We start from the raw sequence: 17,806 nt of genomic DNA on the forward strand, positions 1-17,806 counted from the left end.
TTTAATGCTGGAACGGTGAAATCATAAAAAAAAATGGCGTGGGGTCCCCCCTCCAAAGCATAACCAGCCTCGGGCTCTTCGAGCTGGTCCTGGTTCTAAAAATGCGGGGAAAAAATTGACAGGGGATCCCCCGTATTTTTAAAACCAGCACCGGGCTCTGCGCCTGGTGCTGGTGCCAAATATATGGGGGACAAAAAGAGTAGGGGTCCCCCGTATTTTTAACACCAGCATCGGGCTCCACTAGCTGGACAGATAATGCCACAGCCGGGGGTCACTTTTATGCCGTGCCCTGCGGCCGTGGCATTAAATATCCAACTAGTCACCCCTGGCCGGGGTACCCTGGGGGAGTGGGGACCCCTTCAATCAAGGGGTCCCCTCCCCCCAGCCACCCAAGGGCCAGGGGTGAAGCCCGAGGCTGTCCCCCCCCATCCAATGGGCTGCGGATGGGGGGGCTGATAGCCTTTGTGATAATAAAAAGATATTGTTTTTTCCAGTAGTACTACAAGTCCCAGCAAGCCTCCCCCGCAAGCTGGTACTTGGAGAACCACAAGTACCAGCATGCGGGAGAAAAACGGTCCCGCTGGTACCTGTAGTACTACTGGGGAAAAAATACCCAAATAAAAACAGGACACACACACCGTCGACAGTAAAACTTTATTTCATACGTCGACACACACATACTTACCTATGTTCACACGCCGACATCGGTCCTCTTCTCCATGTAGAATCCACGGATACCTGAAAAGAAAAGATCAATATACTCACCTCAGCCATGGTCCAGAGATAAATCCACGTACTTGGCAAAAAAACAAACCGAACACCCGCTCCATGCCGGACTGAAAGGGGTCCCATGCTGACACATGGGACACCTTTCCACGAATGAGACCTGTCAGTGACAGCTGTCACAGAAAGGTCTCTAAGCCAATCAGGAAGCGCAACTTCGTTGCGCTCACCTGATTGACTGTGCGCTGTCTGTACTGTGACAGCACATCGCAAAGCCGCTCCATTACTTTCAATGGTGGGAACTTAGCGGCTAGCGGTAAGGTCACCCGCCGGTCAGCGGCTGACCGGCGGGTGACCCCACCGCTACCCGCAAAGTTCCCACCATTGAGAGTAATGGAGCGGCTTTGCGATGTGCTGTCACAGTACAGACAGCGCACAGCCAATCAGGTGAGCGCCACGGAAGTAGCGCTTCCTGATTGGCTGAAGGGACTTCAGTGACAGGAGTCACGTGATGTCCCGGCATTCGGGAGAAAGGGGTCTGATGTGAAAGCATTGGACCCCTTTCTAGTCCGGTATGGAGCGGGTATTTGCGTTTTCTTTTTTTTTTACAAGTACGTGGATTTATCTCTCTGGACGTGGATTTATCTCTGGACGCTGGAAGGTGAGTATCATTTTTTCACAGGTACCCTCGGATCGTCGGAGACCGTGGCAGTCGGCGTGTCAACATAGGTAAGTATGTGTGTGTCGGTAGTGTGTAATAAAGTTTTACTGTCACGGTGTGTGTGTCCTGTTTTTTTGGGGGTATTTTTTTCCCAGTAGTACTACAGGTACCAGCGGGCCCGTTTTTCTCCCGCATGCTGGTACTTGTGGTTCTCCAAGTACCAGCTTGCGGGGGAGGCTTGCTGGGACTTGTAGTACTACTGGAAAAAACAATATCTTTTTATTATCACAAAAGGCTATCAGCCCCCCCATCCGCAGCCCATTGGATGGGGGGGACAGCCTCGGGCTTCACCCTTGGGTGGCTGGGGGGGGGGGGCCCCTTGATTGAAGGGGTCCCCACTCCCCCAGGGTACCCCGGCCAGGGGTGACTAGTTGGATATTTAATGCCACGGCCGCAGGGCACGGCATAAAAGTGACCCCCGGCTGTGGCATTATCTGTCCAGCTAGTGGAGCCCGATGCTGGTGTTAAAAATACGGGGGACCCCTACTCTTTTTGTCCCCCGTATTTTTGGCACCAGCACCAGGCGCAGAGCCCGGTGCTGGTTTTAAAAATACGGGGGATCCCTGGCCAATTTTTCCCCGGATTTTTAGAACCAGGACCAGCTCGATGAGCCCGAGGCTGGTTATGCTTTGGAGGGGGGACCCCACGCCATTTTTTTTTCCGGGTTTTTCCCGTGTTTTACCGTTTTTTAAAATCGCGGCAAAATCCGCCAAATCAGCCGATTTTCGCCCGCGACTCTGGCGAATCCGTTTTTCATTGAATATGGTGAATTCCGGAAGCCACCTTCCGGAATTCACCTGGCGAATTTAGTCGAATTAAAAAACGGCGAAAAATTGCCGCGATTCGCCGTGAATTGCATATGTGGCTATATGTCAGCAGCCTTGTCTGTTCCACAGTCTCTGAAGGCACACTCTACGAGATCAGTGGGGTATTCCTGGGCTGCTGCCCGTGGAGTCTCGGTCCTGCAACTATGCCGAGCTGCTACCTGGTCGGGGAAGAACACTTTTGTGAAGTTCTACGTTTTTGATACCCTGGCCAAAGAGGATACCCAGTTTGGGCAGGCGGTGCTGCAGGTGTCTCCGCACGTTCTGGAAGCTTTGGGACATCCCCATCGTACTAATGTGTCCCCAATATCCCTTATGAATGCTCGAGAAAATAGGATTTTAAATACCTGTCGTTATATTTTTTTCTCGTAGTCCATAGGGGATATTGGGCGCCCGCCTCAGTGCGGTGACTTTTCTGCAGGTTATCTCTTGGTGGTTCACTGTTCAGCTGTTGCTGTTTGGTTGCCAGCTGTTGCTGGTCTTGTTCGTGTACTTGGTTTGCTGGTGTATAAATCTCACCACTGTTTTTTGTTGCTAATGATCCTTCTCTTGAGTACTGTATGTCATTTCTCCTTCGGGCTCTGTTTACCTATAACTGCCTGTAGGAGGGGGCATAGAGGGGAGGAGCCAGCACACCCAGTTGAAGAAATGTAAAGTGCATTGGCTCCTTTGGACCCCGTCTATACCCCTCGTACTAATGTGTCCCCAATATCCCTTATGGACTACGAGAACAGGGATTTACCGGTAGGTATTAAAATCCTTTTTTCTCCGTCTTTGATGTTACTACACCGTTATACACGACACTACTCCCCCACCTGCCTTTATAGCCGCCCCCACATCTGTGTATATAGCCTCACCCACGCTTGCCTTTTTAGCCGATGATGCACTCACGCTTGCCTTTATACACAGCGCCGCCACACGCCTGCCATATAGCCAGCTCCACGCTTGCATTTATACCCGATGCTTCCCCCACATCTGCTTTTATAGCCAACACTGCCCCCACGCCTACCTATATGCCTAATGCAGCCCCTACACCTTCCTTTATAGCAGACTCTTCCTCTGCTACAATAACATCTCCTCATTCATAGAACTTGCAAATTGCAAAACTGTAAACAATATTTATCAACAGATTGCTTTGCTTTTCTACATATATTTTATTAAACATTAAACCATTTTCTGATGGAGAACAAGGGTACCTAATTTCGGAGTTGTGTTTAATGCACCTCTGTATGGACACTGCATTAACAATAACATGACTGAAGAGCTTTCATTTTTTGCCTCTGTTCCTTTTAGGGGATCCAACAGAGACTGATTACACAGCGGTGGGCTGCGCTATTACCACTATCTCCTCTAATTTGACTGAGATGTCGAAGGGAGTGAAGTTGTTGGCTGCTCTGATGGAGGATGAGGTTGGAAGTGGGGAGAAATTACTGGGAGCAGCAAGAACCCTTGCCGGTGCTGTTTCCGATCTACTTACAGCTGTACAGCCATCTTCTGAGGAGGTCAGATGTCTTTACTCTCACCCTTCTCTGACCTGTAAATTCCACAAAGCAACAGTTGTTGCTAATCTGAGTGTTGTCAGGTGTTTAACAAAGAATCAGAGTTATTACTGAATTTACTATACAAAATAAAATGATTTATATTGTCTCACCATCCCTAACTCATTCATAGGGTGGTGTGCTGGTCTGCGCAGTTTCTTAGCAGCCATAGGTGGCCCATCTATTTCAGTCATGAAGTGTGGAAACCTGTAAGAATCTAGAAGTGTTGCTTTGAATTTAAGTGCTATGAAGTATCTTAAACAGCGATATATTGTTAGATTATAGTAAAGTGTGGGGGTGTTTGCAGTGTGGATTTCTTGATGTACTTAGTTTGTGGATGAGCCTCATACTTTATATTGCAAAGTCTGACCTGGTTCCCCTGCTCTATACCATAACATCAGTCTTCAGAATATATTTGGAAATGGTAAGCAAAAAAATATCCTCATTAATAAAATTGTTAATTTTTATTTACTTTATAGCCCCGTCAGACCGTTCTCACAGCAGCTGGCAGTATAGGGCAAGCAAGTGGAGACCTGCTACGACAAATAGGAGAAAATGAAGCTGATGAAAGGTTCCAGGTACCTATGGAGCGGGTGGAAGGATAATACTTTGTTCTCAATAATTATTTTATCATTGACATTCTGTGTTGTTTTCTGTTCCACAGGATGTATTAATGAGCCTGGCAAAGGCTGTAGCTAATGCTGCTGCCATGCTGGTACTGAAAGCCAAGAATGTGGCACAAGTGACAGAAGACACAGTGCTACAGAATAGAGTTGTTGCTGCTGCTACTCAATGTGCGCTCTCTACCTCGCAGTTGGTGGCCTGTGCCAAGGTGAGCCACTCAGTGATTATTATGAAAAAACATAAATCGTGCCTTCTAAGAATTTTTTCTCTTTAAACTGCAAAATATACCCAGTGTTGCATGTACGATTAGAATGAAATGTTGTGTTTTGTTGATCATGATAAATTTCGGATTATTGTGATTCAGCATTTTTTCTGTTGCAGGTGGTTAGCCCAACTATTAGTTCTCCAGTGTGTCAGGAACAATTGATTGAGGCTGGAAAGTTAGTGGATCGCTCTGTGGAGAACTGTGTGCGTGCATGCCAGTCAGCCACAGAAGATGTGGAACTTTTGAAACAAGTCAGTGCAGCAGCCACTGTGGTCAGCCAAGCCCTTAATGACCTCCTGCAGCATGTCCGTCAGTTTGCAAGCCGCGGGGAACCCATTGGACGGTATGACCAGGCTACAGATACTATCATGTCAGTCACAGAGAGCATATTCAGTTCCATGGGTGATGCAGGTTAGTGACCCTGATCCACAGTATGAATGCACGACACAAACATAGGAGTCTTACACATTAAGAACCCAAGTGAATAATTTAGTTAATGCTCCCAAATTAGAGAATTAATTAACTAACCAGATTTTGGGATCCTTATAGAATGGTAATACTATGTAATGTAATTGTCTACGTTCATACATATTTAGAAAGGGTTATTTTTCATGTTGATTGTTAATAAGTAAAGATAATCCCCTATACAGTATGTGCTGAAAACCGTTATTGTATGTAGTTCTTTATTTATTTATTTTATAACCACATACAAGTTCGTACCTGTAAACTTTAAATGCATGTTACACCATTTAAATATACATATGAACACTTACTCTATATTTGCAGGAGAAATGGTGCGACAAGCACGAGTATTAGCCCAAGCTACATCAGATCTGGTGAATGCCATGAGGTCTGATGCAGAAGCGGAGATAGATATGGACAATTCTAAGAAACTGCTGGCTGCTGCCAAGCTTCTGGCTGATTCCACTGCTCGCATGGTGGAAGCTGCAAAAGTAGGTTGATGACTTGGAAGCAGTTACTGTATTTGGTAGATATGTATTGCTACATACAGTATTAAGCTTTTATCTTCTTCAGGGAGCTGCAGCTAACCCTGAGAATGAAGATCAGCAACAGCGACTCAGGGAAGCTGCAGAGGGCTTGAGAGTGGCAACCAATGCAGCAGCCCAAAATGCCATAAAGAAGAAGATTGTGAACAGACTAGAGGTGAGAGTCCTAGTAACTGGCATATCTAGAGGGTTTAAAGCAAACTTTGTTCTCTATGAAGGTCTCTTTTGTTATGATTCATCTGTAAAGGAAATGAGAAAGATACGGGATATGAGAAAGAGAAAAATACGAGATATGAGAAAGAAATATACCAGAAAGATACGAAATATGAGAGAGAAATATACCTGGGGAAAAACAAGCACAGTGCCTGACTTCCTTCTCCTTCAGAGTTTTAGGTCATGGCTTGTATTTAGATTTTAATGGTCTTTTTGTTTTACAATATCATAACACAATTGATGATAAAACCTCTGAGGATGAATTGAAGCCAGCATGAGGCGTCTCATTTAAAATTCTGTGGAGTCCCTTCCCAGCATTATTTAGTTTTGTATTTTTTGGGAGCAAGAGTGTGGAAGGCTGACGTACGTTTAACTGGCATGATGATGACGTCTGTCAGTATCCCGACAGCAGTATCCCACCTGCCAGATTCTACTCCCACTCTATGGGTGTCGTGGACACCCACGAATGGGAATATCCCCAGTGCGCTGGAATTCCATCTGTTGGCATTGTCACTGTTGGGATTTTGGGGTCTGTATCCTGAACGCCGGGATCCCGACAGCCGGCATTTTAGCTGCAACTGGTGTGGAATATTCCCCTTTAGATTATGTTGTTGTAGGTGAGAAAGTTTATATTATACTTCTTACAGGCTGCGACAGTTCAGACTTAATCATGTATCCTTGAGAATATAGAAAGTTTAAGGTGAATTAATGCAGTGTTAGTTTTATTTAGCTTTTTTAATTAGTAGTAAAATCTGTACTTTCATACTTCAGTTTCATCTTTTTCTCTCAATCCATTGTGGTCACCACATGGAGGATGTGGTGTCTGCTTCAGGATGTGGGCACTTTAAGTATATTAAAGTTGTATTTCCTCCCTCTTCCATGTACCCAGTACTGCTGGATACCATTATTTTTCTAACCATGTCCCATAGAACAGATCCAGTGAAGATATGAAAGCTAGAAGGGAAACTGTAGCTCCCTGGAAAAAAGTTTTTTTCAGTAAACTCTAAAAAGGAGGACTTGAGCATAAAAGGATGGAAATGCAGGGTCCCCAGTGGATTCAGAGAAAAGGATTTAATCCCAAATGACACTGATCATCCCAAACATTATGGTCAGGCTATCATGTGGCTGCCTGACACCACTGCTCAGCCCCAGCACCATGCAGCACTGCCCACAAGACTCTCGCTGATATGGGAGAATAGGCCTTCACGTTGAAAGAAATTGGTTTTGCTATCGTAATTTAGGCGTGGTGAATCCGATCCCTTTAATCAATCATTTATTCGATGTAGACCAACCCCTTTTCTCTAGCATCCATAAGCGATATTGGGAAATTAGTACGATGGGGTATAGACGGCTTCCAAAAGAGCCGGTGCACTTTAAATTTCTTCAACTGGGTGTGCTGGCTCCTCCCCTCTATGCCCCCTCCCACAGGCAGTTTAGAAAAAAGTGCCCTCAGGAGAGGATGCACACTCTGAAGCTCCAGAGGGTTTTCTTCAGTTTCTTTTAAACTTTATTATTTTCGGTATGCTGTTTGGACAACAGCATACCTGCACCGTGGGAGTTAGGGGGGACGGACGGTTACCGGTCTCTTCAGGCATCAGAGCCGCTTCCCCGCTGCAGTACCACCGTCCTGAGGGGTTGTTGTACAGTGGCGCACTGCACCTTAGCGGTCACAATCGCTGCACACCGCTAACATTGCCTGAAGGTGACAAGAGTGTTGAGTACAAACCGGGGGCACCGCTAAAGGGGTCCCCCGGTTCTTGGTGCGGCAAAAACGCATGGGCGGCATACGGGACTCTCCCGGGGGGGACCCGCTATAGTCCTCCTGTGTACACTGGCAACGGTAGTGAAAGCTAACACTTCTGTGATATTTTTACACTTACATGGAGACATTGCCAGTATAAATATCTAGAAATCTCCGGCGCCATTACAGGGGGCGGAGCTTCCTCAGAGCGGGACCAGTGGCATTTTGGCACCTTCCTCTCTCTGGTTACAGCTGCAGCAGCAGGCACGCACAGCTCCTCCAGACACTCAGGATACGCAGAAAAACTGGTACAGGGGTGTCGCAAAGGGGGAGAGCCACTATTGTACACAATCTGTGTCCTGAAAAGGACAAAAACTTTGGTGTTACTCCGTGATATAACAGCTTGCAGTCTCACTGGGGCTGTTTAACTTGGGTGTGCTCTTCTCTCTGTCTGCCTCTCACCTACAGTAAGGGTAGGCTTGCTATTATATTACTTGTCTGTGTGTATAAGTGTTGTCTACTGTAAACATGGTAAAACACCAATTATGCAGTGTATGTCACACCAGATTCTCTCCCTTTACATCTGGTTCCATATCATGTAGAACAATGCAGCCAGTCATCACAACTCAGTGAGAGGGCTGGGGGGGGGGGGGGGTCAAGAGCCTTCCTGGCTAGGTGCTATAAAATCTGTTTTGTCAGATATGTCAACTCAGCTCACTGCTAATACTCAAAAAATTCAACAACTGCAGCAGGCTGTTGCAGACCTAGCTGCAAGGGCAGATGTTCAACAGCACCCCTCTCTATATCAGAACCACAAGAACGTGGGTTACCTGCTTTACTCTCCGAATCTGATGAGATACAGGAGAAGGGGGAGGACTTGGATCTTGTTACTGGGGATTCCCCTTCTGCACAGGGTATTGAGCCCCTCATTCTTGCTATACGGGACGTGTTAAAACTCCCTCTAGAGGACGCTGCAGCACAGCAGTCGTTTTTCTTAATACAGAACAAACTCAGTGTCACTTTCTCTGATTCTGCAGAGCTGGATGACCTTTTTAAGTTAGCCTAGAAAAATCCAGATAAGAAATATCAAGTGACAAAACTGTTTTTGCACACTTTCCCATTTGCTCCTGAAGGCAGGAAACTCTGAGAAAACCCCCCGGCAGTAGACGTGTCAGTCTCTTGCCTATCTATAAAGGCTGTTCTGCCAGCTCCGGGCTCCTTTACCATAAAGGACCTTTGGGATAGAAAAATAGAGACTACTCTGAAGTCTATCTACACAGCGGCTGGTATATAACAAAGACCGGTCATAGTGGGTTGCTGGATGACTCATGCCATTCATACATGGGCTACTCAAATTCAAGAGGGCCTCTCGGGGGGGATATGTCCCTGGTCACTACGGTGACTCTCCTAAAACACATTCCAGACAGTGTACGCGTCCTGTGTGACTCTTTCAGGGAGATAGGCAATATTAATGCCAGGACCACTGCTATGGCAGTGTCGGCACACAGAGCTTTGTGGTTGCGTCCGTGGTTAGCGGACGCAGAGTCCAAGCGCAGTGTAGAGTCTCTTCCTTTTTCAGGGGATTGGCTCTTCTGGGTTGAATTGGATACGTGGATTTCTAAAGTTACTGCGGGGAAATCCATGTTTCTCCCTTCTGGTGCCCCACCGGCTAGACGTTCCTACCCGAGGCCGTCTGCCCAGTCTTTCGGTCTAACAGATTTAGATCTAGGGCCAGAGGTGCCTCCAATGCGGCTAGAGGCACCAGAGGTAAGACAAGAAAACCAGCAACCGCAGGTTCTCAGGAACAGAGCACCAGTTCAGCTTCCATTAAGGCCTCAGCATGACGATATGGAATGCAAAAAGTGATCTCACACTCATTTGCCAAACAGGCAGCCTGGATACAGTGGTAAAAGTGTCACCAACACTTTATATGAAACAAAATATAGAGAAAGGTTACCACATCAATTCACGGACGCTTGTCAAAAGCTTGTCAAGAGGCTGACTCACGTCAAGATTCTAGTGATATCATAACCTTAAAGACAATATAGACAAATACATAGTGTAAAACTGTGCAACATAGACACACTGAAACCAATTCGCTTTCTAGTTCAGACTCGTACCAAATGTGGTGGTCTACAATGAAGTAGACAATATTCGCTATATAAAAGTGCGGATCACCAACTCGCAGAGGTAGTATCCTCCTTAAAGGGTTGGTTCAAGTGGAACGACGAAACTACTTTCGGCAGAAATTGCTGACGAGTCCACAACTCTGCTCTATCTTCATGGAAGATCAAATAAGGGCTCTTGTGAGACAAGGCCGCTAATTCAGACACCCGCCTTGCGGATGCCAAGGCCAACAGCATGACCACTTTCCAAGTGAGGAATTTCAACTCTACCTTCTGTAAAGGTTCAAACCAATGAGATTGAAGGAATTGCAACACCACGTTAAGATCCCACGGTGCCACTGGGGGCACAAAGGGAGGTTGGATGTGCAACAACACGCACGGCCCCTGCTGTAACAGATCCTCCCTCAGAGGAAGAGGCCAGGGATCTCTTATGAGTAATTCCTGAAGATCTGGATAACAAGCCCTCCTTGGCCAGTCTGGAACAATGAGGATCGCTTGAACCTTTGTTCGTTTTATGATCTTTATCACTTTTGGAACGAGTGGAAGCGGAGGAAACGCATACACCGACTGAAACACCCTCTGTGTCACTAGGGCGTCCACTGCTATTGCTTGAGGGTCTCTTGACCTGGAACAATATCTCTGAAGTTTCTTGTTGAGGCGAGACGCCATCATGTCTATTTGAGGAATTCCCCAAAGACTTGTCACTTCTGCAAAGACCTCTTGATGAAGACCCCACTCTCCTGGATGGAGATCGTGTCTGCTGAGGAAGTCTGCTTCCCAGTTGTCCACTACTGGAATGAAGGTCGCTGACAGAGCGCTTGTATGCCTTTCCGCCCAGCGGAGAACCTTTGTGGCCTCTGCCATTGCCGTTCTGCTCTTTGTTCCGCCCTGGCGGTTTATGTACGCTACTGCTGTTATGTTGTCCGACCGAATCAAGACAGCCCGATTGCGAAGAAGATGTTCCGCTTACAGAAGGCCGTTGTAAATGGCCCTTAACTCCAGAACTTTTGTGTAGACAAATTTCCTGGCTTGACCATCTTCCCTGGAAACTTTCCCCCTGTGTGACTGCTCCCCAGCCTCGGAGACTCGCATCCGTGGTCACTAGGATCCAGTCCTGGATCCCGAACCTGCGTCCCTCTAGGAGGTGAGAGCTGTGCAGCCACCACAGGAGTGAGATTCTGGTCTTGGAAGACAGGATTATCCTTCGGTGCATGTGCAGATGGGACCCGGACCACTTGTCCAACAGGTCCTACTGAAACACTCTGGCATGGAATCTGCCAAACTGAATGGCCTCGTAGGCCGCCACCATCTTCCCCAGCAACCGAGTGCATTGATTGATCGATACTCTTGCTGGTTTCAGAATTTGTTTGACCAGGTTCTGAATTTCCAGAGCCTTTTCCACTGGAAGAAAAACTCTCTGTAATTCTGTGTCCAGAATCATTCCCAAAAACGACAGCCATTTCGTCGGAACCAACTGTGATTTTGGCAAGTTTAGGAGCCAACCATGTTGCTGCAGAATTGTCAGGGAGAGCGTAATGTTCTGCAATAATTGGTCCCTGGATCTCGCCTTTATCAGGAGATCGTCCAAGTACGGGATAATTGTGACTCCTTGTTTGTTCAGGAGAACCATCATTTCGGCCATTACTTTGGTGAAAACCCTCGGAGCCGTGGACAGACCAAACGGCAACGTCTGAAATTGGTAATGACAATCCTGAACTGCAAACCTCAGGTAAGCCTGATGTGGAGGATAAATGGGAACATATAAGTAGGCATCCTTTATGTCTACCGACATCCATAAAATCCCCCTCCTCCAGACTGGAGATCACTGCCCGGAGAGATTCCATCTTGAATTTGAATTTTCTCAGGTAGAAATTGAGGGATTTGAGGTTCAGGATTGGTCTGACAGAGCCATCTGGCTTCGGGATCACGAACAGGCTCGAATGAAAGCCTTTCTACCTGTTGTGACGGGGGAACCCTGACAATGACTTGATTGTGACACAATTTTTGTATTGCGGCGCATACCACCTCCCTGTCCGGAATAGAAACTGGCAAGGCCGATTTGAAAAATCGTCGAGGGGGAACGTCTTGAAACTCCAGTTTGTACCCCTGGGACACTGGCCCTCATTCCAAGTTGTTCGCTCGTTCTTTTTCTTCGCATCGCAGCGATTTTCCGCAAACTGCGCATGCGCAATGTTCGCACTGCGACTGCGCCAAGTAAATTTGCTAAGAAGTTTGGTATTTTACTCACGGCATTACAAGGTTTTTTCTTCGTTCTGGTGATCGTTGTGTGATTGACAGGAAGTGGGTGTTTTATGGGAGTGTGTGAAAAAACGCTGCCGTTTCTGGGAAAAACGCGGGAGTGGCTGGAGAAACGGGGAAGTGTCTGGGCGAACGCTGGGTGTGTTTGTGACGTCAAACCAGGAACGAAACTGACTGAACTGATCGCAGTGGCAGAGTAAGTGTCGAGCTACTCAGAAACTGCTTAGAAATTTCTATTCGCAATTTTGAGAATCTTTCGTTCGCAATTTTGCTAAGCTAATATTCACTCTCAGTAGGCGGCGGCTTAGCGTGTGCAATGCTGCTAAAAGCAGCTTGCGAGCGAACAACTCGGAATGAGGGCCACTATTTCTAAAACCCTTGGGTCCAGGGCCGAACGAGCCCAGAACTGACTGAAGAGCCTGAGATGTGCCCCCACTGGTGCGGACTCCCGCAGAGGAGCCCCAGCGTCATGCGGTGGATTTGGCAGAAGCCGGGGAGGACTTCTGCTCCTGGGAACCGGCCACGGCCGGTGATCGTTTACCTTTTCCCTTTCCTCTAGAAGCAAGGAAGGAAGACCCTCGTCCTTTTCTGTATTTATTGGGCCAAAAGGACTGCATCTGATAGTGGTGTGCTTTCTTTTGTGGTGCAGGCACATAAGTTAAAAATGATGACTTACCCGCGGTAGCCGTAGATACCAATGCAGCGAGGCCATCACCAAACAATACACCACCTTTATACGGTAGAGACTCCATAGCTTTCTTAGAGTCGGCATCAGCATTCCATTGATGAATCCATATGCTCTCCTAGCTGAGACTGCCATGGCATTGGTCCTTGATTCCATGAGGCCAATATCCCTTGCAGCTTCCTTTAGGTAGACTGCAGCGTCCCTGATATAACCTAGTGTCAAAAGAACGCTATCCCTATCCAGGGTATCTATTTCAGATGACAAGTTATCTGCCCATTTTTCGATAGCACTACTCACCCACGCAGATGCAATGGCTGGTCTGAGTAGCGTACCGGTGGTGACATAAATGGATTTCAATGTATTTTCCTGCCTACGATCCGCAGGATCCTTTAGGGCTGCCGTGTCAGGGGACGGAAGAGCCACCTTTTTGGATAGCCATGATAGAGCTTTGTCCACAATGGGGGGTGACTCCCATTTTTCCCTATCCCCAGAGGGAAACGGATACGCCACTGGAATCCTTTTGGGAATTTGAAACTTTTTGTCAGGATTTTCCCAAACCTTTTCACAAAGCGTGTTCAGTTCATGAGAGGGAGGAAACGTTACCTCAGGTTTCTTTCCTTTATACATACAAACCCTAGTATCAGGAACAGTAGGGTCCTCAGTGATATGTAATACGTCTTTTATTGCCACAATCATGTACTGAATGCTCTTTGCCAGTTTTGGATCTAATCTGGCATCACTATAGTTGACACTTGAGTCAGTGTCCGTGTCGGTATCCGTGTCTGCCAGCTGGGCAAATTAACGTTTTTGTGACCCCGAGAGGGTCTGGACTTGTAACAACACATCCTCTACGGATTTCTTCCATGCCTGGTTCTGAGGCTCAGATTTATCCAATCTCTTATTTATCAGAGCCACATTTGCATTCAAAGCACTCAAAACATTCACCCAATCAGGTGTCGGCGGTGCCAACAGGGTCACTCCCACAGCCGTGTGTGTCCCTAACATAGTCTCCTCCTGGGAAGAGCACTCCGCCTCAGACATGCCGACACACGTGCACCCAACACACCCAGACACACTGGGCCTATAGGGGACAGACCCACAGTAAAGCCTGTCAGAGGGACACAGAGGGAGTTATTGCCAGCTCACACCCCAGCGCTCAATCCCGGTCTGAAACACCACAGAAAATGCCCCAGACCTGCAGCGCTATTATAATTAACATATAATGCACCAAAATAACTGTGCCCCCCCCCCCCCCGTTTTTCATCCTGATACTTATGCAGCAGTGTGAGGAAGGACCAGCATCTCTGCAGCCTTGTGTAGAGAAAATGGCACCGGGTTGTGTGCTGAGGGCTAAGCTCCGCCCCCGTAATGGCGCGCTTCAGACCCGCTCTTTTCAAATACATTTTTATACTGGCGGGGGTCCGGACAGTGCCCTGGCACTATGTCCGCTCTTGCCAGTTACTTATAGAGGTCATATATGCTGCCCAGGGTGCGCCCCCCCCCCGCCCCGCCCCCTGTAGTGTCGCTTTGTGTGGGAGCATGGTGCGCAGCGTGCAAGCGCTGCGATACCTCAGAAGCCGTCACTAAAGTCTTCTTTTCTTCTTCTGCTCACCTGTCTTCTGGCTCTGCAAGGGGGGTGACGGCGGGCTCTGGGAACGAGATCTAGGTGTACCTAGAAATACACTAAGAGGAACGTATTGTTGACATTATAACATATAAAATGTTGTATATTTTATAGTAGCACCAAGAGCCATATCCCTTCCAACTCCTGTGTATTTATTGTCTGTTTTGAAAGTGTGGTGAGACTTTAGGAAGGGACGTAGTTCAGTGCACCTAATAGGCACCAATGTGATAGGAGCCCCATCCTCCTTTATTTTAAGAAACTCATAAGTCCAATATTTGAGAGTGTTAAATCTAACTATTTAATATATGTTAAACCCTAAATTCAAGTCCCAAAGATCTTGTGGTGGTCTAAACATAGTGATCTCAAATACTCATTACTCCGCAAAAAAATCAACACTTCAAGTGATAACCTTTTCTGGAAGAAATTAGAACATGTAGAAAGCTGGCTTCAAATTAACACTTGATCTAAATCCTCTTGCTAAATTAGGAGTAAACAAGCGAACTGGAAAAAAAAGTGGATGCCTGTTCCTCTTATGCCAACTAATATAAGGATTCCAGCTTTGTATTAATGTTTGCCAAGATAGGTTCCTGACGTTGAGCATATTTTATACCACTCTGTCGAAGATCTCTTTATGCTTCAGACCATTAATGCCCGTCATGTTAATCCCTAATTGTGAATCGGTCACTTCTTTGAGGGTAAATGCCACAATGGCCCTACTGACGCTCTGAGACTGTCCTTGTATCACAATTGACTTGGCCAATCTGCTGTTACTACAACATTGGGACCCCTTCCTCTCTCACCTTTTTGGGGATTTGCAGAAACACTACTATCAGTGGAAACAGTCTGATAAAATTCCACAGAACCCTCTTGACAATTGACAAGGAATGCCTGCGAAATCCTAGTCCATGAGCATATGTTCTCCACTTTGTGGTTCAACTGGGATTCTATGATGTGAACACATACCCCATAGAGTAGCAAGCACTTTAGAGCGAATTGGGGTGCAAGAAGGTCTGCAGTTGCCGGTGTTTAAAAGCCATGGCAATGTTTTTTTTGCTCCCTTTGCCCTCAATTGTAACCTTTTTTTTTTCAGGTGAAAACACATACTGGATATTCAATTAACCGCACTGACTGGTGTAAAGTATTACCAGGGGGGCTATTAAATTAGGCCCGATAAGCCAGCAGGCGAAGCAAAATCCCCGAAAACACACAGGTTTCACTGAACCTGTGTGTTTTGAGGTGAAAAAACCTCAATGAAACATAGGGATATATCACCCGAAGCTTCATCGGCGGTAATTGAATATCGGGCACAGTATCCGGGATAAGTTCATGGACCTATGAGTTTTCGTGGCTACAATCGCGAAAACAGGGCACTTATCAGGGATTTTTGTTTGTTATTTTTGGGACCTCATCCCGAAAAAAAAGATCCCTGATAAGTGCCTGTGTCATGCTTTTTTTGGGGCTAATTGGATAGTCCCGGGGGATCAGTTAGCATGCAGTAAATTACTGCAGGCAATTGAATTCCACCCTTAATCCCTTCTTAAAACCATTACCAGAAGTAATATACTGTACTCAATCAATTTTTTTGTTCTTTTGTTTTAATTTCTTCTGTGATTGCTTTACTTGCACAGTCTTTGTTTTACCCAATCTATTCTCTACTTTCATAGGCTGCTGCAAAACAGGCTGCTGCAGCTGCTACACAGACCATAGCTGCCTCACAGAATGCTTCTGTCTCCAACAAGAATATGTCGGCTCATCAGCAACTGGTTCAGAGCTGTAAGGTAACTAGAGGTGCAGGATGATACTGTATTTCCAAGATGCTAGTTCAGCATCACAAATGTACACATGGGTTCTTTGTGCAGTTGTGTGTCTCAGCCCTAAGAGCCTTGTGCGCTCATTGTTTACATTGACAGTTCTTTGCAAGCAAATCCAGAGCTCGCGTCTGTGGTACACTAGTGCTGACATGCACTGTGAACACAGGAGTAGGCAGCATGCTAAAATGTTTACTCAAATATTTATAGGATTAAAACTGTTCCTTTTGGAATGTGAATGTCTGGAAAAACACATTTTTCTATTTAAAAAAAAAAAAAGAGCTTTAAGTTTAGCAGAAATACTGTATACGCTATATAGTGTAGTCTATTTGTTATGTACAAAAATGTTAAATAAAATACTGTATATAGTGCTTGATTTTTATTGTTATATTGAAGTGAAGTCTAGAAATGTCCTTTACTACAGAATTGCAAATAGAAAATGTAATTGCATCTCATATGTATATGTATCCGACACAATCTCCTGATCACCTAAAGTAAGTTAAGTAAGATAATTCATAATCTTTTGATGGACGAAAAGACTGTGCCCCCTCCCTCAATACTGGGAATACCCATGTAAATGCATGCTTTAACTCATTAAAAATCATGCATATTCTGTACTTCATAAAGAAGGCTCACGCTCTATCAGTGGTTCCCAAACGCAATCTTCAACACACACTACTGGTCCAGGTCATACGTACCTACTCTCCTCGATTTTGGGTTGTCCTCCACAGCTCCGGAAGAGTGGGCAGCCCTCCCGCATCCCGCCTACTTCTTAGTGAAGTGGTCTTTTCCCTCCAAGGGTGATGGGCTTAATGACTCGACTAGCCAGGCCCCACCCCCTGTCGCCGCCCACCTGCATATCCTCTCTGGGCTTCTTCTAGAAAGGAGAAAACCAAAGTAGGTGAATATGGTCCAGGTTTAAAGATATCCATGGCTCAGCGCAGGTGGTTAAATCAAATTGATTAAGGTACCAGTTAAGTCACCTGTGGCCAAGCATGGATATAATTAAAACCTGGACTATTGGGGTGCCTTGAGGACCGCGTTTGGGAACCTCTGCTGTGCATTACTCTCATGGTCCGGTGCAGTCTTTGGGCACCTCAGGTGCTGCCATGCTGACCCACAGGTCCATGTATGTTAGCAGAAAATGAGATACAGTTGCCCAAGAATAAGAGTGTGACATTACAAAATTGTATTGTTAGTTGTCCATGAACCTAGAAGTGATTTAGTTTAGTTTACTGTACTGTAACAGTCCTTGGTAATACATTTAAAGTACAGCAGTTGTGTTGACTGATCACTTACTGCTGGAAAGGTTATCTATGTAATGGATAATTTTTTCACAATTATTAAAATATTGCCTAGGGACCAATAATTGTGTGCAATGTCCACATGAATGAAATGTATATTTGTGCACTGTTAAGTTTGCTCATTAAGCTTTGTTTCTGCAGGTTGTGGCTGATCATATTCCTCACCTGGTACAGGGTGTGCGGGGCAGCCAGGCACAGACAGAAGATCTGAGTGCACAGCTAGCTCTTATTGTCTCCAGCCAGAACTTCCTACAGGTGAGAGAGACTCTCCAGGATGGCCTTTTTCCTACTTACAATGTGAAGCTGCTTGCACTGGAAGACAACTGGTGTTTTGTGGTCCATGT

General features: G+C 46.2%; 1 protein-coding gene across 4 annotated transcripts in view; it reads left to right on the forward strand.

The window, feature by feature from the left end:
- Positions 1–17,806, forward strand: part of TLN2 (talin 2) — a 701,648-nt gene that overhangs the window by 457,895 nt on the left and 225,947 nt on the right. For all 4 annotated transcript variants that reach the window (XM_063926512.1, XM_063926511.1, XM_063926513.1 and 1 more), the window contains exons 17-24: positions 3,562–3,770; positions 4,286–4,384; positions 4,471–4,638; positions 4,812–5,106; positions 5,482–5,648; positions 5,731–5,859; positions 16,015–16,128; positions 17,604–17,717. In XM_063926512.1, coding sequence (XP_063782582.1) covers positions 3,562–3,770; positions 4,286–4,384; positions 4,471–4,638; positions 4,812–5,106; positions 5,482–5,648; positions 5,731–5,859; positions 16,015–16,128; positions 17,604–17,717 — 1,295 coding nt within the window. The remainder of the gene's footprint in view (positions 1–3,561; positions 3,771–4,285; positions 4,385–4,470; positions 4,639–4,811; positions 5,107–5,481; positions 5,649–5,730; positions 5,860–16,014; positions 16,129–17,603; positions 17,718–17,806) is intronic.

Source organism: Pseudophryne corroboree, chromosome 6, assembly GCF_028390025.1.
Source record: "Pseudophryne corroboree isolate aPseCor3 chromosome 6, aPseCor3.hap2, whole genome shotgun sequence".
Classification (NCBI taxonomy): domain Eukaryota; kingdom Metazoa; phylum Chordata; class Amphibia; order Anura; family Myobatrachidae; genus Pseudophryne; species Pseudophryne corroboree.